This window comes from Scomber scombrus, chromosome 1 (genome assembly GCF_963691925.1).
Source record: "Scomber scombrus chromosome 1, fScoSco1.1, whole genome shotgun sequence".
Classification (NCBI taxonomy): Eukaryota; Metazoa; Chordata; class Actinopteri; order Scombriformes; family Scombridae; genus Scomber; species Scomber scombrus.
This window is the reverse complement of record NC_084970.1, coordinates 32,189,910-32,214,134: the sequence shown is the minus strand read 5'-3', so window position 1 is coordinate 32,214,134 and position 24,225 is coordinate 32,189,910. Positions and strand designations below refer to the sequence as shown.

At 38.5% G+C, this 24,225-nt stretch overlaps 1 protein-coding gene across 1 annotated transcript in view; it reads left to right on the top strand.

Moving 5' to 3' along the window:
* The first annotated feature begins 2,823 nt into the window (after window positions 1–2,823).
* LOC133996859 (protein kinase C-binding protein NELL1-like) overlaps window positions 2,824–24,225 on the top strand; it is a 251,799-nt gene continuing 230,397 nt past the window's right edge. Inside the window, exons 1-2 of the mRNA XM_062436724.1 lie at window positions 2,824–2,872; window positions 3,393–3,521. Of these exons, the coding sequence (XP_062292708.1) occupies window positions 2,824–2,872; window positions 3,393–3,521 (178 nt within the window). The remainder of the gene's footprint in view (window positions 2,873–3,392; window positions 3,522–24,225) is intronic.

The following is a 24,225-nucleotide window of genomic DNA, read 5'->3' as shown; positions in this document are numbered from 1 at the left end:
CAATCATCTGGTAGTCAAGTATTTTATTGATAAGCTAGGACAGTTTAGTAATTTGAAGAAACAATGCAAACTTGAAACAATGTAGAAAAATATATATTTGGTTTAAATAGTCCAATAAGTGCTTAAAGGACAACTTTGTTATATAACCTCTTAATTGTGCAGCAGAATGATGCATTTGACTTAAAAATGTACAACAATTTTTTTCCTGGGGGAGCATCCGGGCCCCCCTAAAGGGTCGGATTGAGGTCCACCAACCATAGTCTCTCAAAATTCTGTGGGAAACACATTTTTAATTCTTTTTATTTTAACACTTGCAGGGCGTTGAATGTCCAAATCTCATTGGGAGCTGAGCCCCCCTAAAGTTCTGATCCTACAATCGCCCCTGTATCATAGTAAGGTGTTGGACCCCTATCAGCTCACCAGAACAGCTTTAAGTATTATCTGGAACTATGAGATATTCCCTCACTTGGTGTTTTTATGGTGGTGGTGAAGAGTCTTGTCTAAAACGTCACTCCAAAGTCTCCCATAGGTGTTCGACTGGGGTGACATCTGCTGACTGTGAAGGCCAAAGTAGTTAATTCGCATGTATGGAAGAATCTGTATTCGCTATGTCTCTTCACTTATTTATTCAGGTTTTCCCTTTAAGTTTTTCACCTTTATAGATGGAGAATTTTTGACCATTAAATTACATCATGGAACCATTAGGTTTTCATGGGGCTGTCATAACATGGTGTGGCAATTTGGAGTGCTGTCCTAGTTTTTCTTTTTCATAATTAACTACATTAAGTATCCAGCACCACCCTCCGATTTCAGTGCGATATATTAATGTGCCACTTAAGACTTTTCAACAAACATTCCCTGTGAACATAATCCAAGCAGCCACTATGTTTGCCAACACACTGCAATATAACATCATCATGCCATCTTTGCCTCTGAGAGCAGACAGTCATTATTCACCTGGTCACAAGATGTCCTTGTCAGCAAAACACAAACTCCTACACTTCAAGATCGAACAATCGACTGATGTTGTCGTTTTTTTTCTTAAGAAAACTGTCTCAAACTGAAGGTGGAAGGCTGGAGGTAGGTCACTTAAAATCAAACAATGAAATGACAGCGGACAGCGGCCCAGTAAAAAAAATAAAATATGTTTTTTTAAATTCTGACAGCCACAACATGACTGGTTGACAGAGGTTATTGCAAAATCAGATGCGTTCAAGTGAATAAGAGGAAACACTCTCAGTCAACTGAATCTCGGTTACATAAAATAAAGTTATATATGAAACCTTGACTTGCAAAAAAACTGCTTACTTTTCAACTTTTAGCACTTTAAACCAGACATCGAGATGTCTTTTTACCGGCAAATCACCAAATCAGCAATACTGGAAGGTAAACTGCCATGACAGTAGTGTTAGCAGAAATAAAGTAAAGAGATAAAAGAACAGTCATTTTTCACAGCTTATTGTTTCTTTTTCTAAGTATGGTGTCACATGAGCATTCACCTACATCTGCTGTGCAATTTTGCAAATGATTTTGATGTTAATGAAGAAATGGAAAAAGTGCAGACGAACAAGACAACTAAATTTAAGGCAGCTTAATTGCTTATTCTTTACTTATTAAAATGTTGAAAGGCAGAAATTATATTGCCTGTAAACCTCACCACCTGTCCAAAAAACAATTTAAATTCTCCTTCCCTCCCTTTTTTTGTCACTTCTCTGCAACCCATAATTTCGAATAATGAGGTTTTTTTTACCCCCTCTTCCAGATTTTTCAGTTCCGGATCAGTGGATAAGCTCGAGGATGCTGCTACTGCTTACAGTTTAATTTGAGAGAGTGGAACAGTGACCTGCATCCCAAAGCAGACATTACACCTCCATCAGTGGTGTACAACACACTTGCACAGTCGGAGCAGGCAGTGCACTGTGTCACTGCCATAATCACTAAGCAGAGACCACTGTTCTCTACCTCACCAGTTTGTGTTGATGCAGGTTACCCAGACAACCTGACAATGTACACAAATTATAGGAAGGCAGGAGGAAGGGGTATGATTAATGGCTCTCAATAAGGACAGGCCCCAGAGGAAAGAGGACTGGAGCAGCAGTGCTTATAAATCCAGGGGATTCTCTGAGGCAAGAAAGGGGAGGGGGTGTGGGAGGTGGAGAGGTCGATTCACGAGTTGGAGGAGGTGATGAGGGGATGCTGAGTGAAACAATGAGAGGATACAGAAATGTTTTGTGTGTGCTTGTATAAAAAAAACCTCCTACAGAGCAAAGAAAATGCAATCTGAAAGCTGCATCATATTTACACAGTTTATAAAATCTCTTCTGTTGTGTCAAATGCATTGATATTCATTTGCGTGAGACTCGAAATGTTTTGAATAATTTCTGCTGTGACAAGTGCACATACCTATCTATTACAGAGAATTCCCATATCCTCCACTCGCCGACTTTTCTTTGAAAAGCCTTTTTCTCACCTACAAAATTGGAAGTTTCTGTGGTCTGAGCAGGGGGAACTTTACAGATTGATAATCGAAAAAAATCCTCATATTTTCCGTCTGCAGCTCGGTTTAATTAATGTTCTGAATAAACACGGACGTCTGTCACTGTTGATGGCAGAAGGGGCGGATTAAACACACCCACACGCTATAAAACGACGTGGTTATGCATTGAGGGAACCCCTGCTCGTGTGTTGTGGACCGTTCCTCCGTTCCTCCACTTCCAGGCGAGGTGAGAAAGGCGCACAACGCCAGACGGACCAGAGTGGGTTAGTGTGGATATGCAGCGGAGCGCACGGCTAAGGACTCTGTACAGCGCAACTCCAACACAAATGGATATTTACGTGGCTTTGTTATCTCTTTTCTTTTTTACCACACCAGGTGAGTACAAGACGTGTGGCACTCTGTGATCACGATGAGGAAATTTGGTGCGAGTGACACAATCTTCTTAACATTTTTTTTACGCTCTTGTTCAAAATGTTTGTTAGTGTCTTGAGACTGCAGCGTACTATTTTTGTAATCACCTACAGTTTTTTTTAGAGCAATTGTTTGAAAAGAAAGAGGATTCAGGTAAAAAAAAAAAAAAAAAAGAGATGCCACTACTTACCTTCAGGTCTTCGCACAGTGCACCTACAGCCTTGGCTGAACACAGGTGTCGGCTGCGGGTAGACACGGTGCGTTTTAGTGTTCACAATCTTACCAATACCCTGCGTGTAAATTAAACTGCGTGACTCTTTCCACAATCAGCCATTTTAAGCTGTGGAATGCACACAGCGAGTTTGTCTCTTTTTATAAATTAGTATTTTAGTTAAATACCCTGCCAGGTTTAATCCTCTCTGCCCCAGAAAGCTGTGAACCCACAGCTTCACACACACATCTAACCTTCATTTCTCTCCACCAGCTTTGGCTTTCGGGTCAGATCAAGAATACCAGATTGATATCATCAATGAACTTGACCTGGCAAATGCCACCTATGGAATTACCCAAGTGGCGGGGCTTCATAACAGCAGCAAAGCCTTCTTGTTTCGAGGTAAGGCACGCACGCCGACAATTTCCTCCTCATTAGTCGCGCTACTCAAGTTCAGGAATGTCTTTGTCTTCTGTTTCATGGCTGCACACACACAGAGACAAACACGCACACACACGCGCTCTTTGTTTCATTAGTTAGTGTGAGCAAAACCACGCAGCGCCACACCTTTTTGGTGTCACAGTATTAGTGGGATGCTGAGCCGGAACACTCCGGGGAGCCTCCTCTCATAATTACTCCACATTTAATTTGTCCCATGCAGGCAGCAGATGCTACGGCTCTTTCTGGACACACTCGAGCGCGCTGTCTGTGTAGGATTTCTTCGCCACTTTGACTGTTTCCAATGACATCTAATGTTGAGTTATCCCAACAACCAGTGGTTAATGGGTATCAGTTGTGCTACATTGAGGACATTGATGGACACGCAGCGTGATGCCAGGATGTTTTCAAAAGAAGAGAAAATGAGACTCAACACTCTTATAATTACAGAAAATGTCAAACCATTAGTCCTTATTGGATTATAGCAGTGGTAGTAAACAACAGGGGCTGTGAAGTTTGACACTTGATGATATTGTTAACCCTGTTGAGGTTGGTTTGAGATTGAGTGTCAGAGCACAACTTTTGCTTTGCTCAATTGCATCCCTGCACTTTGAAAAGGGCTCGCAATATTTGGCACAGCTCCTTCTTTCTTCCTGTAGTGCCCTCAGCTTTAAGCAGAGGCTGGATTGTTAGAGAGCAGAAGTAGGAAGAGGAGAGAGGGGGGTACACAGCAGTGAGAGAGGAGAGAGAGAAGGGGGGGAGGGGGGGGGGGGGAGCAGCTATCTGGGGACCTGAATGAAACAGAGATAGTTGGATTTATTTAGTGATTAGTTGTTTCTGTGTTTTGCTGTCAGAAAAACCTGCTATGAAAAATGTATTATATTTTAATTGTTTAGTGGCTCAGTATTTGGAAGAAAGTGTGTCTGAGTTTCACACTGAGTTGTATTATCCCATGATAGTTTGAATGCTGCTTCAAAGGCTGTTCTGACCTGAACAAAAAGATAGTTTTGGGAGATAACACTGAGGTTTTTTTCTACTTTTCTGGCATGAAAATATTCAAATTCAAAGATACTGGCAAAAACACCAGTAGCTCTAATCCAAAAATAAGCTCCGTTGGGTGCTGAGATGCATATCGGAAGAGTGGTAGTGTATTGTGTGTGTGTGTGTGTGTGTGTGTGTGTGTGTGGTTTTATTTTCTATAGTGCTTGGCTTGGTGTGCCACTGGCTCTGTATGAATGAAGACAGGGCAGCTTGGCCAACTCTGCCGAAGTGGAGCTGTCCAAGACTCAGGGCTGGCGGCCATACCGGCTACACAACCTCACTTTTTTACTTGATACGTGCATGCACGCACACATACACACACTCCCACACTTCATGCCTCCAAGCTGCTCCCCCTATGGTTTACAGGCTCCCAGGGCTGAGGAGCAGCATCCAGTGTAGCAGACAGTGTGGGAAACAGGTGGCTTATCCAAAGGGGAAAACTGGACTTGTGAGTGTTGGAGACGATGGTTGTGCTGTGACTTATTTAACACATCGCCCACCCTTGCACTGCTTTCATGGCCCTGTAACACAGATGGCTTGACAGAGCAACTGCAGCCAAAGTTGCAGCAACTACTAGGGCAGAGTGTAACAAACAGTCCATGATTAACTGTCTCGTAGAAGCTTTGCAGGAGCCGCTGTGGCTGATTGGGTCAGTGATTATTCAAGATGATTTATGTATGCTGTACGCAATCATGTTGTGCACTGAGCTCGATATCATATTTCATCTGTTTGATTGCATAAATTGTTCAGGAACATATTGTAATCCTGGTGAAATGGCTGGGGAAAAAAGGGACAATGTGGTGCTCCAATTAGTGTCGATAGCACTGAGAGAAAAAGAGAGCTCTGGCAGTGTCTTTGGCTGGACACTTGGACCAATCTCCCCCGGTCTCCCAGTTAGCCAGCGATTCACAAATAACAGATGCTTTGTAGGAACACATCTCAGCATCTCTATTCAGCCAGTTTAAGAAAGGCGGATAAGCACAGCCTCCACTAAAAGGTCCTTATCTGGATGTGTGATCCGACCTTGTGACGAGAAGAAAGAAAACTGCTAATATTCTCTCCCACTGTGTCCTAATAATGGGGAACAAAGCTCAGCTTACTGCGAAGATATTTGCATATACTTTTTTTATCAACAGGACTGCTTACTTTGTGAGAATTTCTGTGATGTGTTGAATAAAGTTAGTTTGTCCAGACAGAGGCTGACCTAGTTTCTCATCCTACATTGGAACCCAGATTGTCAACCTCATTAATGAGACCCCCTTCTGTCTCACTGTTGATTTACATTTAAAATTCTTCTAAGGGTGATTATTAGTTTATATTTCAGGATCCCTTGTGAGTAGAAATGTTGGGTCTGTTGGTCTGGCAGTTTGATTCAGAGTAAAATTGCATAACAACGTGAAAAAGATGCTCGCACTTCAATCATTCATTAAACATTTGAAAAATGTTTAGTTCTTGGAAATATGGCAATTCATAAAGTAGTACACAAACTCTTGGATATATTACCATGGAGATCAGTCCTTGCTTATACTAAGCTCAAAGCACCAAGTCTATGACGGGTCCAAATTATAGTGAGTCTAATCACTTCATGTCCCGTAATATTGCTGCTGGTCAAGGTTTGTATGTGAAGAATACCTGAGTGGACTCTGGGTTATTAAGGTTAATTATTGATATATAACTAATTGAAAATAATGAAAACAGCATTGACAGATTTTATTTTTTTATGAATACATGATGAACAAACATTTTTTCCCCTTTTTTAAAAAATTGGTCTATTAAAGATGTGCACTGAGTGGGACATTTTGAAGTGGAAAAATACACTTGTCAGTGCTCTCTGGTCGATAGCAATATCAAAGATATCTTTGGCTTTTCTGTACTGAACTGTACTTTTACTCAGCCAACATTATATGCAGACATTAGAACAGTATATGCAGATACTGATGTACCTGTGATAAGACATATGTCGATTCATCAGGTGTGCTTTACTCGCTATCAGGGCTGATCATGCAGTACATCCTATATTTAAATCTGGTAGTGTGAACTGTAAATTACACTTAATGCTCTTTAATCAGTCTACATCATGTTGCTGCTACTATTGATATTATGTGTCTCCATTAGGATCTGTTCAGGTCATCTGAATTTTGGGGTCTCATTGTCTGTGGGTCCTTTCTCATATCAAATTAAGTTACCTGTTCCGAATTGATTTTATGTTCTTCATGGGTCTGTTTTGTACTGTCCCTCAAGTTTCACTGATAAAAGTTGAGAGGAAACCTCTGAGAAACCAAGTCTGACAAGTTATAGATGAGCATACTGTCTGATATGTCCAGAAGAAACCCTTTTATTTTATTTTATGTTATTTTATTACTTAGAAAACAATACAACCTTTCTTCTGATGCCACAATCTGGACAAACTTTACTTTTTGGGTTTTTTTGCCCCACAGCTAGTCAAAATCTAAGAAAAGAAGTTTTTTCTCATACATCCAGCAATATTAGTTTTGGAGTCTTGTTATGACAGATGTAATACTTGAATGTTATGCAGCTGTATTTGTACTCAATGTGATTTTAGCCACAAAGTATGATAAGAACCAAGCAATAATTGTTCCATATCTTATTTTAATGTGACATTGTGTTTTTCCCATCATTACAACAAGTGACAATTCGATTTTTTGTTTGTTTGTTTGTAATTATATGAATCCTGCTAACATAAACAGTGTCGAAGTTATAAAACACGTTGGAAATCCAGTTATCTGTGAATCTGTCTGGTCAGTATAGATCCCTCTGTTCTTCATTGACTCTCTAAATCATTAATGTTAAACAGTTAAATGTTAACAACAAATGCAGCCTTGATCCTGGGTATCCCTATCCCTGAGATCTATAAACACGCCTCCTATCAGCCTCTTAGGCCAATTATCCTTAACATATAACAACTGCACAGTCTAGTTTTAAGACCGAAAGAGTCCTTAATTAACGTTTTATCGACCCTCCTGTCGATTCCTATCAAAACTTTTTTCCAGCCTCATTTAAAGCAGAGGCACCACACTGGAACAACTCACCACTGTCCAATGTAGAGCGGTAGCTGATGTATATTGCTTTTTTGGGTGTTTCTATTGTTTTTACAGGCTTGTTTGTTTGTATTCTTGTCAGTACCTGGACAAATTTAATTGCAGACGCTTGAGCAATCTTTAACCAGATGTCAGGTTTTGCTGTCAGTCACAGAATCAGAGTGAGGTTTTTTTTTTTTCTAGTTATGGGACTTTGCAGTGGTGTATAAAAAACATATTAGGAGATTGCATTGTGATAGCTTGCTCATGGGGGTATTTTGGAGTATAGTACAATAGAGTATGGTTTAGACCTGCTCTATGTTAAAGGTACCTTGAGATAACTTTTGTATAAATTAAATAAAAAAGACTGGATTGAATTGAAAGAAGAAACAAACACATTGATGCACTCATAGCAAAAAATGGACCGATGCAGGAACAACGCAAACATTACATCTGTAGTTTGAAGTAATAGCAGTGAAACTTTTTATTAAATTGAAACGTTTGCTCGCTGTACATGCAGTATAAAAATCTTGACAGTTGAAAGCCACAGCGTCATGCTGTCAAACACCTTTGTAGGAAATGTCAGAAATCACTAACTGATGCAGAAAAAGCTGAGGCAGTTTGAGAGAGAATGTACATGTAAATTGTATATTGCAATAACATTACAATACATCTCTTTCTTTCTTGGGTTGAAGCACATCTTGTTGTTTTCACACTTATCATAGGTCTTTTCACAGATTTAACAAAAGGGAAGTGTTGATTAGTGAGCTTTGGAGGTCACCTGTAACCACCTCATTGTGGCCAATTCTCTTTTAGCAACCCTCCCTCTCAAAATGTAAAACTGCCCCCAAAACAAGAAGCGTGTTCTGAAAAATGTCCAAATTCAGATGAAGAGCAACATGTATATTTAGCAATGAGTGAGCAGATGGTTGCTTTCCAATAAACAAGCAACTCCTATATTTTCTTCACATTAAAAACCTATTGATTTGTTGGGCTAATTGACTGAATGAATGTGGGAGTTAAACAAAATTAACCCAAGTGACTCCTGCATTATACAAGATTCACAGAACCACTGATGTCTAAACATAACTTCAAAGATGTTGCTTCTAACATATCGACACTGTGATACATCTGGCATTAAGGATGGTCAAAATCATCTGGTTCCACCGACTAAATCCTTGTCAAATATAATGGTTCTTAAAGGTGCAGTGTGTAGAATTTAGTGGCACCTAGCAGAACGGACTTGGCAGAAAATGAATATAATATTAATAAGTATGTTTTAATTGGTGTATAATCACCTGAATATAAGTATCATTGTCTTTACGTTACCTTTTAGAATGAGCCCTGTTATATCTACATTCGGAGTGGTTCTCTTTCAACGGAGCCTGCCATGTTGCATCACCACGTTTCTACAGTAGCCCACAATGGACAAACCAAACACTAGCTTTAGAGAGGGCCTTTTTGCATTTTTATTTATTTATTTATTTTTAAATTTTAAAGTCACAGTAGGTTCTCAGCTGGTTGAAATCTGCAACCTCACTGCTAGATGCCACTAAATTATACACACTGGTCATTTTTAAGCTTTGGACCTGTTCCTAACTACAAGCTGTATATTCAATCTTTTTCCAAGTCTGAGACCTGGTTCCTGCTTCCAAATTCTGAATCAACAACGTTTACGTCAGGGATGTATGACCTGGATGAATATCAGGAAGGTCCGTTCTTGCTTCAGAACATCTATACCTTAACATTCCACAGCTGACCTGCAAACATAGATCCTATAATCATAAATTGAACAGAGAAGTTGTTTTGAGGTCTCCTATCCAGCATCTTTTCTGGATCAGCTGACCAGTAGATGCAGCTGCTTCTTCTGTTGGGCTCCTGTAGAGTTTACTGTTGAACTTATAAAAACGTGTGAAAGCTGAAATAGGTTTGTTATGAACAGATAAAATTGGCAATTTTCAGTCAATTTCTGCAGTTACTCACAGTTGAAAAGAAAACAAGGAAAAAAAACCCTCAAACAAGCTGTCTAGAAAGCAGCAAACACTTCATTAACTATAGAAAACAGGTTGTAACCATCTGCTCTCTTAGCACACACCACCCTCCACAAACCCTGACCAGAACTGCAGAGAAAAGACAAAATAATGTAAATGCTCTGAATAATAATTACCAACATCACTGCAAAGGTGAAGCATTCTAGGTGGAATGCAAAGGGAGTAGCTTTTTGTCTGATAGAAAATGTTTTTTAAAGTAACACAAATCAACAAAGGGCCAAAGTAATCTAAGCCCAAACTACAGATGGGAATTGTATTGATTATATATGGATTTAATTGATATGAATGCCTTATCAGTTCTGCTTAACTGTCTAATTCATCATCAATTCCCTTATCGCAGGGTTTCAGTGTCAACACAACTGTTTTATTATCTCCACTGTATATCAATGACCTTGCATACTGATGAATATATGATACATAACTGGTGGATAAGATAAATGGTCCGCAACCAAAAGTTAACTGCATTAAATAATTAATTAATTAACTTGAAAGCAATTTACAGTATCCTCTCTGTACGAGAATAACAAAATGAGGAAGAAGAGGAGTGCTGCGCTGCACCATTGGCTCCAAGGAAAGACGTTGTCCAAGACACTGATTGGGCGCAGGGTTTTTGAGGTGAAACAGACTGAGCACAGAATGATTTCTTATTGGCATTGGACATTGGACAATTTAGAACCGGTTCTCAACTAGAACTGGTTTTTAAATACCATCTCTAGTCCAAACTGCAGGAACACTGGCCTAACTAATAGAATACCTTACTATGGATTTAATGTTTCAAAGAGAAACGTCTGGAAAAAAGGCAATATGTGCCAAATAGCCACACTGCATACTGCCTCTCCTACAGTATAATGCAGGAGGGAATGAGATACTTCTATAGCAGTTTTTACAATGGAGATAATATTTAAAGGGTGAATTTTTCTATATTTTTCTTAAAGCCAACAAATCCCATGAAAAGTCCAAAACCAACTATGTCTAAGCATTATAGCAAACATTACCCAAACAGGAGTAAATAATGTATTTTTAGGGGATTATTTTCAGCTACTGATAAACATTTGTTGTGCACGAGGGTATTTATCACAGCAGGATGGTGCATGTGGAATTGAGTCAAATTAAACAATTTTGCACATGTTTATGGTTGTGAACATGTTGGTGCAATTCTTTGGCTCATTAATGGATTTTTAAAATCATGTTTGGACAACAGTGGAGCTTTATGGCACAAAGGAAAAGCTTTATGAGGCTTTGGCTAAACAGGCAATACCAAGGAGGATAAACTGATTGTTAGTTTTGGTCTATTTGTAGGATTAGTTAACTTGCATTATTTAACATTTTAAAGGGGGCAAATTATGTTTTTTTTGTAATTTTCTGTTATTCTTTATACTGTTATCATGTCAGATGTCTTTGTTAAACATGGTCAAAAGCTCCAAAACTTGAGGTGAACACGCAAGTGAAAAGCCAGGGCTTCAGTCTGCTCTGAATGCTTCATTTGCAAAGTTACCTCTACTTTCTCCTTGTGGTGACGTTAGCTTGTTCGTGCACGCACACAAATCGCTGTCCGTTTCGTAGCATTTGCTGTTTAGGTTGTTGCTTTGGGTTGTTTCATGGGCTGTTTACGTTGTCCACTCGCATATGTCTGATCTCATTCAGGCTTGAATTTGAGAAGTATGTGTTTTGAGTAAAACATAGAAGAAATCTGACTACTATTATTTGAACAGAGTCGGCTCATCTGTTGCAGAGAGGCTGCATAAAAGACCAGTATAAGATAAAGGAGTTTTTTGAACTGTAAATCATGAAAAAGATATTCCAGTTGAGCTCCAGAAATAAAAATATAGACCTGGAAATGTACATGATACATCTCCTTTAACACTTGCAAAAGATCTTTTTTGTTGTTGTGTGTGTGTGTATATATATATAAAGCAAACCGAGGAAAGAAGACAGCCATAAAGGAGGAAACACAGACATCAATGTCTACAGTCCACAAGATAAGAAGTACAGTATACCCGAGGCCAGGTTGGGTTTTGAGTAAGAGACAAGCAAGATTACTATCACTCGCTCCACTTGCACATAAAACCCAGAAGTGCAACAAGTTCTCACCGCTTCTCTATTGTCCAGTGGCAATCTGGGCATGGTACAAAATGTCAACATGAAATCTAAATAGATGAAGCGAGTTGAGGTAGCATCATAAAGTAGATAGCGTCACAGTGGGAAAGGATCCGAGCTAGCTTTATCGATACCCTTCGATCAGAAGAAGAACACCGGTCATACTCACAGATCAGTTCCTTGTAACAATATATGAGTCTGGACTACGTAAGTGTTCAGAATTGTAATAATGATAGTCTGTAATTGCAGATGGGGGAAAAATTATTCCCTGAAGTTGATTCCCTCAAGCCTGATTTGAGGCAGGACATGATGAGTGCTGCTGATTACAATGATTACTTCCCATGAATACACTGAATAAAAGGAACCCCAATTATCTGTAATAGTGTATGTTTTCCTCTCTGTCATGTAACAACCAATCTCTAAATACTGTGTGTGTGCAGCTCGCTGTGCTGGGCTTTTATGTGTTACAGGGATATTATACACAGTTATGATTTGTTAAACTTATCACTAATTGGCTTGTAAATCATTCATATAAAGACTGTATCAACAGGTCACTGATTAGTTTAAGGAAGACACAGTCCCAGCCTGCGCTCCTGTGTGATTGTGTCTTTCTGTTAGCATGATATCACAAAATGTTCCACCCAGACCTCCTAGAGGAAATATGGTAGACATCTCAGTCTTGGCCCGCAGATCCATTAAAATGATTAAAATACAGACAGGAGGTCGGAAATGTCTGTTAAACTCAGTCAATCAATAAAGCTTTATCTATATAGCACCTTTCAAACAAATCACATGCAATTTAAATTGATTTTTGCATGCGATTGACAAAATGTAGTGTGTTTTTAAAAATGGATTTAGAGATCAATGCACTGCAAAACAACTAAAAAGCGATAAAAAGAAAAGAAAGTTTATGAGTCACTAGAGGAATTTTAAACACTAATTTGTGTTTCCTTGCTGTATCTTCTGTTCACTAACTAGTGCTTTTAATTAAGGTCCAACCACAGTAAACATGTTTACAAACCTGTAGCATGTCTGCATCGCCTCCCCTTCAATTACCCAGCAGTAAAACAAGATATAATTCATCCCAAAAAAAAAAAAAACATGACAAAACTAAACTACTGGATATTGTTTCATAACTATAGTGATATAATTAACATATCTGCGGTTATAGTCACCTATAAAAACTGAAGAGAGAAACTTGAATACATACTCAACTACCACATAACTGTCATCATTCAGCCAGCTGTCAGTCACCACAGTAAGCAAGCTCATTGTTGAATGTAGGAGTTATTGTTGATGAAGTGAAATGATTTGCGGAAAACTAGCTGATACAAAAAAAGGGAGGTTGGTTAGGTGAGGTGAGGTAGGTTTTTCCTCAGGGAAGACTGAGACCATTGTGCTTGATTCACAATGAAAGTGGCCATAATGAAGAGTGGGAATACAAAACACCTTGCTCTGAACAAGACTAACGAGATAAGACCCACAAAACCGATCGAGACTCCAGCAGAATAATTGTAAAACCAAACATTTTCAACAATGAATGCAGTGAAGAACTCATTAATGAACTCTTACACCAGCGTCTCAGCTGGTCCAAGTACTGCAGCAGCTTATGCTCAACTTTTAGGATTTGGTTACACAACAAAGGTGTCACTTTTACCATTAATATGGAATTGCTGTTCATATACAGACCTCCAGAGTTTGTGCTCATATATCATGTAATGAATTCTTACTGTACAGTGCCTTTTGATGCAGGAAATATTTTTAAATGGACCTCTAAGTGGTAAGGGATATAATTGAATGAGTTTCTGCTAAAGAAGGGCTTGGGCCTGCTCCGAATATTCATAACTATTTCCACGTTGAGAAACATCCAACAACTACAACTAAACACTGTTGAATTCACATGCTGTTTTTCCAGATTATCAAACCTGGTAGCCACATGCAACTTTTAGAGAGACTGCAGCTTTGTGCTTTGTAGCTCTTAAGTTTTGTTGCATCTTCTATAAGACACAAAGTTCTGTTTAAAGACTGTTTTCTCCTGGTAGATTTTGTAATGTTTTAACTGCCAACAAATATTCAGCCGAGAGATTTCTTCAACCCAGAGCTAACTGTATATAAATCAAATCAGAACAGTCAGTGACCCATTTTTGTACCAACAGGCATTTTAATCCATCGACACTGCAGCAGCAGTGATGTTCATGATTGAATTGATGGCTACTTACATCTGTCTCTTTACAGATAGAGTTCCTCAACAAATGCCTTGAACCAAAAAGTTTGGCCTTCATATCTTTTTAGTATTTCAGATTTCCCCTCGGGTAACTGAGGAGGGTAGAAGGTTAACAAGACGTGCTGATAAAACTGTGACTCACTGCAGGTTTCCTTTCTTCTGAGTATATCAGCGCTGTGCATGTTACTCCTGTTTTAGAAAGACAAAATACGCCAATCCTTGATCTGTTCTCGTGAAATGTTATCAGGTTTGTGTCAGGCAATTGGGCTGGGAGAAGGTTTGGCTGTACTCATATGGATCTGTCTGTTCTCACGCGATGGAGATGAGACTAAGCTGCATGTAGCAGAATGGAAAAGGGAAATGGCAAATTAAAAAGCCGAATATAGCTCACATTGCAGATGCTGCAGTGAAATTAAACAGTAGGTGGTTTAAGTAGGAGAAATAGGTGATGACACATTTTAAGAGTCTTGATAAACACAAATATAACAGCACGATGTCACCAAGCATTTAATGCATCTTCTCTGCACGCTGTTTCTCTGCCACTCCTGCAGGTTAGTAGTGAATTGGCTAGAAAGTGAGAGGTTTCAGTTGAGGTCTCATTCTCTCCTGCATCCACGTTGTTGCTATTTATACCTTCCCCCCCCTCTGACTGCAGAGCGGAGCCAGGTTGCATATGGCACAGATATTACAGAGAAAGCCCCATGCAGACAGGCCCGGGAGGCTGTGGGCTGTTCACAGGCTGCGAACAGCTAAGCCAGGCTATGGCTCTAAAGTCTACGGCAGCACAGTCCAAGTCGCTGAGTCCAATGGAGGCTATCAAACCTTTCATCTTTTATGTATGAGCTTCCTGGCTGTCCTACTGCTGGAGGAGGCGAGACACTGGTCCCACCTCACAGGAACCTCTGCAGAATTATTCCATCTGAATTATTCATTGTACATGAGGGCGATATCTTTTAAAGGGACAGACGTGTCTCTATTGCCCCCCTGCTGTCAAATTAAAGGCAGCGTGGATGAACAATGGCCAGACACAAGTGCCTTCAGTTGGATGTGGGAAACATGATCTCATCTGGCGCACCTAAAATCCATATAATTGGACCGGAGCATCATTGTCTCCTGGGACCAGGATCAATAGAGAGGTTTTACTGTGAAGAATCTATTTCTGGCACTAAAGCTCTACAGTGAAGCTGCTCTCTGCAGTTTTGAGCCCAAACTGTGGAATTCTCTCCTTACCATCGCATACCATCTGTTGGGGTTTTTAAAGCCTCTATGTGTGGATTTTTTGGGATTAAAGGATCTTTGGAAGTGTACTATTGGCATAAAGAAAATCAAAAACATATTTTCTGTCAACATGTACCCCTTTAACACCTGGCATTTCAAATGTGATCTTAATTTGGAGAGTGTGGAGATGTGGATGCAGTGGTGGAAGTACTTAAAACCTTGACTTGACTACCAGTAAAGCGATGTAAAATACTCCTCAAGAAGTCCTCCATGAAAAAATACTACTAAATATGAGGGTCATGAGACAATTAATAGGATTAATATAAGTTCTGATACACATCTGATTTGAGTTTTTGGACTTTTTCTTTTAATATTAGATTTTTTGTGGAATATTAGATCATTTGAAATGAAACCAAGTGAGAAGTTTAGACAGAAAAATCCCAATTTGGTGGAGCTGTTATGAAATCAGACCTGAAAAGTGGCAGCTACAACACACTGTAACGCAGTCCTCAAACAGTTTTAACTTTTTTTGGAAGACTTGTTGTATTATCAACTGTGTTAAATCTTCATCTGAAAAATACCTAAAGCTGTCAAATAAATGGAATGATGATGGAGTAGGAAGTGCAATATTTCCCTCTGAAATGTAGTAGAGTGGAAGTATGAAGTAGCAAAAAATGGAAATAAGTACAAGTCATCTTTTGTGGAGTCCTTGAGAAGTGGCCCATTGAACTGTTTCTCACAATTTGTCACAATCACCCAGCCCATCCACAGTGGATGGGCTGAAGGGCAAGAGATTCCCTGTACTGTTATTTCTTACAGTACCTCAAAATTATACTTAAGTACAGTACTTAAGTTAATGTACTTTTTTATTTTCCGCCACTGGTTATCTGGAGAAGGAAAAACACATTAATGCAAAGTAGAAATGCAGTCAGAACACATTGGGATTGTAATCCTATTGGATCAGCCAGACCACATTCGGAGGCAGTCAGGGTTGTATTCAGATCTGATCCCAGCCAGGTGTAAATGTAATCTGTACAATGTGACCACTGTAATCAGAAAAAAATCAGCCCAGTCAGTAAGTTGAAACATCACCTTGCTCTGCCAGCTAAAGACAGCCCTGCGAGTTTTAGAAGCAGCTTGCAATGTTCTCTAATGTGTGTGATTTGGTAATGAATCACAAATGTTTTTTATGCTTAACCAAGATAAAGTATCCAGATACAGACTGCGTATTGATACCAGGTGGAGATGCAGCCTTTGAGTTGTCAGTCAGATATTTTCAAACCCTAATATAAACTTAGAATATGGTTTTACGTCACCAATGCTGTTCTCTTATGAACACCTCTGCTCTATTTTATACCATTTTATAAAAATTAGATTAGTTTTCAACTGTTCTGCCTCCCTTTTAGATATATTTAAATCTTTTCACTGTTAAGATTTTCAACTCTTTATTTTTTATATTGTTCCTTATTCAGGAAGCACTTCAAGCCATACTTCATGTATTAAAGATACAGCATGAGGCATAAGGTTTATTATTTAGCATTACTTTTACTATTTACCTTGTGACTTATCTTTCCAGACATTCAAACTTATTTAGTGGACCTTATTTCTAAGATGGCTGTCTGGCTAAATTTGCCTCTAATCACTGTAGAAATTGCACATCTGACTCATCCAACCTATCCCGCTGTACAACACACACACACACACACACACACAAACACACACACACACACACACACACACACACACAGTAAATAGTTACAGCTTTAATAATAACACCACATATTGCATCTCCCTACAGAGTTCACTGCACTGCAAGGAACTAGATTGCAGGCTCCTTTAACGATTCATCTATTCTATTTTTACAAATAAGACAGCAGTGAACTGTGCTGTTTTGTTTATATTTTGCTACTCCCTCAGATTTCCTTTTATGAACAATGCAAGTTTAAAACCGGCCGTCTGGAAAATATTTGCAGTGCTGCCTTATCATACACTTAAAGTTCCCTCCAAAGTCGGGCTCATTATCACACACAGAGAAATGTCATCTGCAGTATAACATGCTCAAATCCTCGGAAACTGGCACAGTAACCTCAGTGCAGAGCAATTAAACTCTGTCTATTTATCGCTGTTTCAAACTGTTCGTGGAAGGTGCAAGAACGAGCCTTCAGCACCTTCGTATCTCCATCAGAAGACTGATATAATTAGCCCTGCTTTGTCCTGCCTGGAGCCATTGTCTTTGTTTTGATGGTATCGCAGTCGCACTGTAATTGCATTCACTTTCACTCTGGTGGCTTTATAACCTATCATAGATTGCAATTGGAATTTGTTCTGTTACGACTAATTATAGCTAATGACATTTTTGCACCATTTGGACATGATGCAGGAGATTCATTTTTTACACCAACAGCTGAAACTTTATCACCAACAAAATGAAACAGCAAAAAAGAAGAAGAATGGAAAGGAAACATTTTCTCATCCTAGATTAACATCATAGCATCCACCTAGCCATCTGATTTGGCTGTTCCACTGTTGTGTATTTTCACACAAAACCATCTGAGAAGTCCTTGAAAACTGTTTGGAAAAAGACAAGCACTTTCCAAACTTACTTGGCAGGTCATTGGATATCCTCTGTCTATCCCCATCTTACCTTGCAAGGCAACTGGATTTGAAAGATCACATGATAATCCTCATAGGAGCCTGATTGGTGGACATAAGCACATAACTTGAAGCCTGACAAGATGGTTTTTCATCTCACCTCGTAAGGTAAATTATGCACTAAATGATATTTAGGTGATATTAAGACAACAAAAAATATGCATTAAAAATAGACTTTCTACTTACTGAGGCGCTTTAGTAAACACCTGAAGAACAATAATGTGTGCACAGCCATTTTCATCGATGGTTACCACAGTAAGGCTTAAGCTAGCTATAACCATCCATAATCTAACAATCATATGAATCATGTCTCAGAGCCATGAGCAACAACAAAATATTATCACACACGTCGATCATTCAGAACGACAGCTAATTTCAGTGTCACTTCAGCTGCTGTTATCACCTGGTACAGAGCTTTAGAGAAAGTATTTCCACAGGCAGCTTGACATAGTTACACTAGGGATAAGTAAACATTATATAGGCATGACACAGATGTGTTTACACCTTTTTATCACCTGTCTTAAACCTCCTCTGGAGGTGGCATCAGCAGTCAGATTTCAATCCATCTTTAATACGTTTCAAATGTATTTACACTACGTCTGATCTGCACAAGATGTATCTTAAGTATAAATGAGGCCACTATCACACAGGTTACAATCTGTATTGCATACACCACCCTCTATCCTTATAGACCCTCGATTGAAGCACATTGCCTACAGTGCCTACACTAAATGAATCAGAGCTAATAACTATGGGTGCATCACAATTCCCTTGATTGCACCAATGTTTCCCTAATTTGCATCTTTTCTTTGTGTCTAAGTACCTCCCACTGAAGATGCAAGGAAATATGTTTTTATAGAACTGAGACGTCTTGTCCTGTGAAGTGACGTCTGTTTCTGATGAGCTGGATCTGCTGTAATTCGGCTTTAAAAGCTGTAGCGACTTTTGATGGTGTTTGTGTCTGCAAACATGTTCGCTGAGCTTATACTGATAAAAGTGCACAGTTGTCATTGCCGCAGTGACAGTGTTTTCTCTTAGTAGCCTGTGACCTGTTTGACAAACACATGCACATGAAGAAAAAACCCGCTCAGACACACAGGAACCATTTCTACTGGCAGAATGTATTTGTAGTATTTATTAATTCCATCTGTATTTATCGATATTCTGATTCTGAATTCATTAGCCTCTTTTACAAACCAGAATGTGGTCATAAAAAATTTAAATTATGTACCTCATATCAAACCTGACGCTTGGGAAATTTCAACCTTGCATGTGAATGAATGGAAATGATGTAAAATTGATTGTGTTTAAAATGTGGTTCTTGTGTTACTTCAATTTTATACATAATAACGGTTAATGTGGGCATGACATATCAGGAAATGAAAGAACTTTCTAATAAATTAAGAAAGTTGTTTATAGTTATTTTGTTGATCAGACCTACAATGAACACGTATGCACTATTTTTAACTAGATGGTGAATCAGAAAACAGATACAAATATAAGATTTAAGAGAGATGCATATAAGTATTCTGTTATCTGTCCGTCCCCTCAGTGATGTTGTGATGTATCAGATCAGTCCGATCATCTGAAGTGTCCAATAAGGTGGCGTGTAAGCTGGTAAGACTTCTGGGAAGGATGCTCGTGTGAGTCCTCACTCATGGCTCCTCAGAGATCCCTCCTCTTCCCTTTATCCTCTCTCCTCAGAGCAGAATTAATCACACTGGGATTTCCTTCATGATGGTGGACTGGAACGGTTTCTGGTCAATTGAGGATTGAAGAGTGAGGAATGATCAAATAAAGGAACTGGGCTGTACCCCATGACACCAGATCACAGGCGGGGTTGGCTTAAAAAGTTCAGCTGAATTGGGGAAGACTGGTTTCAGGTTTTAAGCACCTTACAACTAGAGAAATTTGCATCACAGCCTTAAGTTAGACACTTGCTGTATTTTTCTGAGGGATTTTTACCAGCTGATGTCTTTGTCAACATTTGTAGTTTTAATTAGTGCATCTGCGGGTTTGTGTGATGATCATTTTGTGTGAATGAAACGGCTTATTGTGGTCTTGTTTAGATGTAATATGTTCTTAGAGATCTTGATTTCAATTAGATTTCTTAATAAAGCCTAAGTAACATTAACATACTGTACAAATGGTATAAATGCATACATAATGCACATTAAAAGGAATATGATTAATAAAGTAAAACTTTCACTCTTCTACCACCTTTGATGAAATTTGAATACTTCCTGCCTTTGCCCTACTTTTTCAGGCTACCATTTGTTATGAATAAATGGTATCCAATCACTCTGTCCGATATGTTATCTGAGATAAGGAAGCCAGCCAGCAGCAACGTTCTTGATGCTTTAACACCAATTAAAAAACAAACAATAATGTAGCTAATCATTTTACTAATCTCTAGCAAAGATGCAGAGGGAAGTATGCTGGGATTTAGCAGCACTGGGCTCATCTCCCATAATGTGGTCACGGTACTTCATGGATCAACTGTGTCAACATCAACAAGCTGGTTACCGAGACAACACCATCATGGCTGTGCGTTGCTGGTAATTTACCGTACCACAAAATGCAGCCGTAGCAGCTTCAAGGCAAAAGGTGTCACTGAAAGCCTTTAAACTCAAACTGAAGCGTATAACACGCTGGAGCAAACGCTGAGCATATCGCTATTACCATGTGAACACCTTGCCAGACTAGTCTTGCTGATTTTCATGTTTCATCACTGCTGGGTCTCATTAAGTGATTAAAACCCTTTTTATTGTCATTTGTCAGAACTTTGCATACATTGAAACCAAATTTATCTCATGCATTTGACCTTTCTTATATAGTAGGAGCAGCACCTGCACCACAGCTGCCCAGGTACCAACTCAAGGTCTTTTTGCCTTCTGCCTGGTCCCATCACTGCATTACTGTAAGGTTAGCAACATTTATTGCAAACCAGTCTTATATCAACATGTGTAAAAGATACATTAGTGCAAAATGTGACTGTCAAGTTCCACTCTGCAAAAGAAAAAGCAGTATTTTAAGAGATAGTTTCACCATTACAGCACCTTTTGATAACATTTCTAGCAAGAAATATGCAGTTTGATATTTCAGATATTACAACGATTTTTTTAAAGGTAGATTTCACTTCAATTAATCCCATTTTATGAAAGAAAGAATGAAAAAGAACACAAACAACATAACTGAGATAGCTACAGAATGCAAAGGCAATGATTCAAACATGTTAGCTACGTGTTTACAGCAATAGAAGCATCCATGGCAACCACCATAGCAACAGTAGAAAGCCTGAAATAATTTTTTCAAATTAATTAACTAAACTTATCATACATTCACTTAACATAAAATATGAAAATATGCACATTTCTTGCTAGAAATGTTATCAAAAGGTATTTTAATGTCAAAACTATATTTAAAACATTGTTTTTTCCTCTGAAAATAAAATAAATGTTAGCTTTTTTTGTTTACGAAACCACACACACATACACATCATAATTTCGTAATTTTAGAGATGTTTTTGTGAAACTAAGATGTTTTGTGCTGTGGACCAATGTAACCAGTTCAGCATTGTTTTTAAGCACCTGGGTATCCATGATATTCATGGTGCCATTCTTAGCTTACATAGTGTGTGTGTGTGTGTGCGTGCATGTGCATGTTTTAGTTGTGGGTACTGTTTAAAATGGAGGGTAAAGTTTAACAGAAAGTTGGGAAAATTGTGAGATAGAACAAACATTTGTATAAGCCTCCGTACCCTTCCACATAGGACCAAGACACCCTGACTTTAAAAGATGCAAATTAATGACGCAGACTTTCTTCAGTTCTGCAGATGAACCAGAACTCGGAGGTACTGCAGTTGGTTCAAAAACTGCTCCTTGAAAGGCTGTCTGAGTCCTGTCTAAAGCTTTCTGCTACAGTAAATCCACACTGACACTCCTATACAGATTATAGGGAACCATCAAAGAAAGCCTGAAATTATATTTTTTTAAAGCAATATGCTGTGGTCAAACTGATTTAAATAGCTATACCAATTTCACTGTAGTTTAATGAAATATGGTATACTTTGCAGCTGTAATGTGTTGGGGAAAAATACACATTGGATCGGATTTGGTTAGCAGATATTTAATACTAAAAGACTGATTAGAATCAGGAGCAACAAAACAGACTGCTTTTAACTGAGCTATAGTGGAGCATTGAGGAGCTCAAGAGCCAGATATTTCCCTCAGGAGCAGATGGAGACTGAAAAATATATAAAAGGGGAGTAAAATGTGGACTTACATACATAAGTGCTGTATGCTGCACTTTTCCAATGGTGGCCAATTATAGTAGAGGAAAAGCAAGAAAATATATCCATAGAAACATCACAAATCGCTACTCCTGCATAATCTATCTCCCCACTTTATGTTCCAAGTGTTCATACATTTGCTAACATACAGATAAATAAACTGATAAACTGCTTCTTTTTCACTTCTGATTCAAAAAGCTTTTGAGCTAATGTTACAGTGAACAAATGCTGGTCTTACATTAGTTGGAAATGCTTCATCTTTGAGAAAACAATGTATCTCCAGTTGGGATCATTCATTACTGATTTACCAGATAGAAGTCAGCACGTCATCATGCTTCTTTTTTTTTAGCTGAAATAACTTTTATTTATAATGCAGACATTTTTTCTAGTATTTTTCTCTTGTTATCACTACTTTACAAAGCATCTCAGTTCTTCCTCCACCCCTGCCATTTTTATCTGCTGGCAGTCGGCAGTCTTAAAGGTCTTAACTCAGCAGGTTTGCTTCATTTGATGAGCTGTTGTCAACCAGTTAGTTCCCAGTATTGTGACTGCAGTCAGTACATCTTGGGTTTCTGGGTAATTATACATTTTGGGAGAAAAAGTCTTATGCAAAACAAATGCTGAACAAACCTGAATGTCATGCAGGACAAAGAAATACAAAATCTATTCAATTACTTGATATTCAGACAGCATTTTCTCTTTGAACTAAACTCAGGGAGAATATTGTTCTCATCCAGCAACACATCAAATGCGAAATTCAAAAAAGTATATCATACTACAGATTTTATGTCACTTATTGTAAACTGAATCAAATATTGTCTAGCGTTTCAGATATACAGAAGCGTGACCTGACAGTCTAATTAAATGTTTGTCACAATATCTGTATTTCATGTACTTTGAAAGCGTTGGATCACTGGTCAGATTTAGAAGAAAGCTTTGAGGATGATGCTTTCTGTTACTGATTGTTCCCAATGACTGCTGCAGACTTCCTTGAATCAAAGTATTTTCTTTTTCACTTGTTTACTGGTATGAATGAAGACTTTTGTTAGTTGGTCAGAACCAACACAGTATGGTTCTTCACAGCATGAGTACTGCATTGTACCTGCCATAGTCTTTAAAGCTCCACCATTCAGGAAGGTGCAAACACAAAACTCTCTAGTGAAGGATCAAAGGATGCTGGATTTAAAAATAAAAAATGTGAGAGCCGACTGCATCACAAGACGAGCCGTCATTTTGTTTTAGTCAGGGTTAGAGGAGAAAGAGGCATTGCAAAACACAGAGATGCTGCTGCTCTTCTTGACTGCAAGCTTTACAGTTCTGTCTCTGAGGCGGCACAGTGCTGTAAAGTGAGAGGCTTTAATTGAAACAGTAGAGACTGACTCAGTCCTGCTGCTAAATGAGTTCAGCTTGTTGTTTGCTCCTCAAGCATCTGTCACACCAAAAGTATGAATATGAAAGAGATTTCAACATAAGCAACACAAATTCTGACACATCAAGCAACTGAACACCATGAAATATAGTTAAATAAGTATACCCTAATTACAGTTTGAACATAATTTAGTCATTAAATAGTTTAATAATATTAATAATATGACATTTAATAATTTAAATGCATGATTTTTCTTGAAGAATATATTCAATATAAACACATTTTATCATCTGACTTTAAAATGCAGTCTGGAAGGATCGGTTTACTTACTGAGGAGCAAGATCGAGCTGCAAGGAACAGTTATTTTCCTTATCTCTTCATCTGCAGATAATTTTTTCAGCTACGTGATTAATCATTTAGTGGTTAAGTGTTGATAAAATATCAGAAACTAATTTTAAAAATGCCCATTAAAAGGGTGACAGTTTTTGTTTTTCTCAACATAACCCAAGATAACCTGAAGTTATTCAATTTGCAACGGTATAAGATAAGATTGAATTAATCCCCATGGAAATTCACATGTTACAAGAAACAGGCTAAAGAGATAAAGACAATTAGAATGAAAGGCAGTAAAGTGAAACAAAATATACATCTTTGTATTTGAATAGCTGGAACCTACAAATGTCTAGC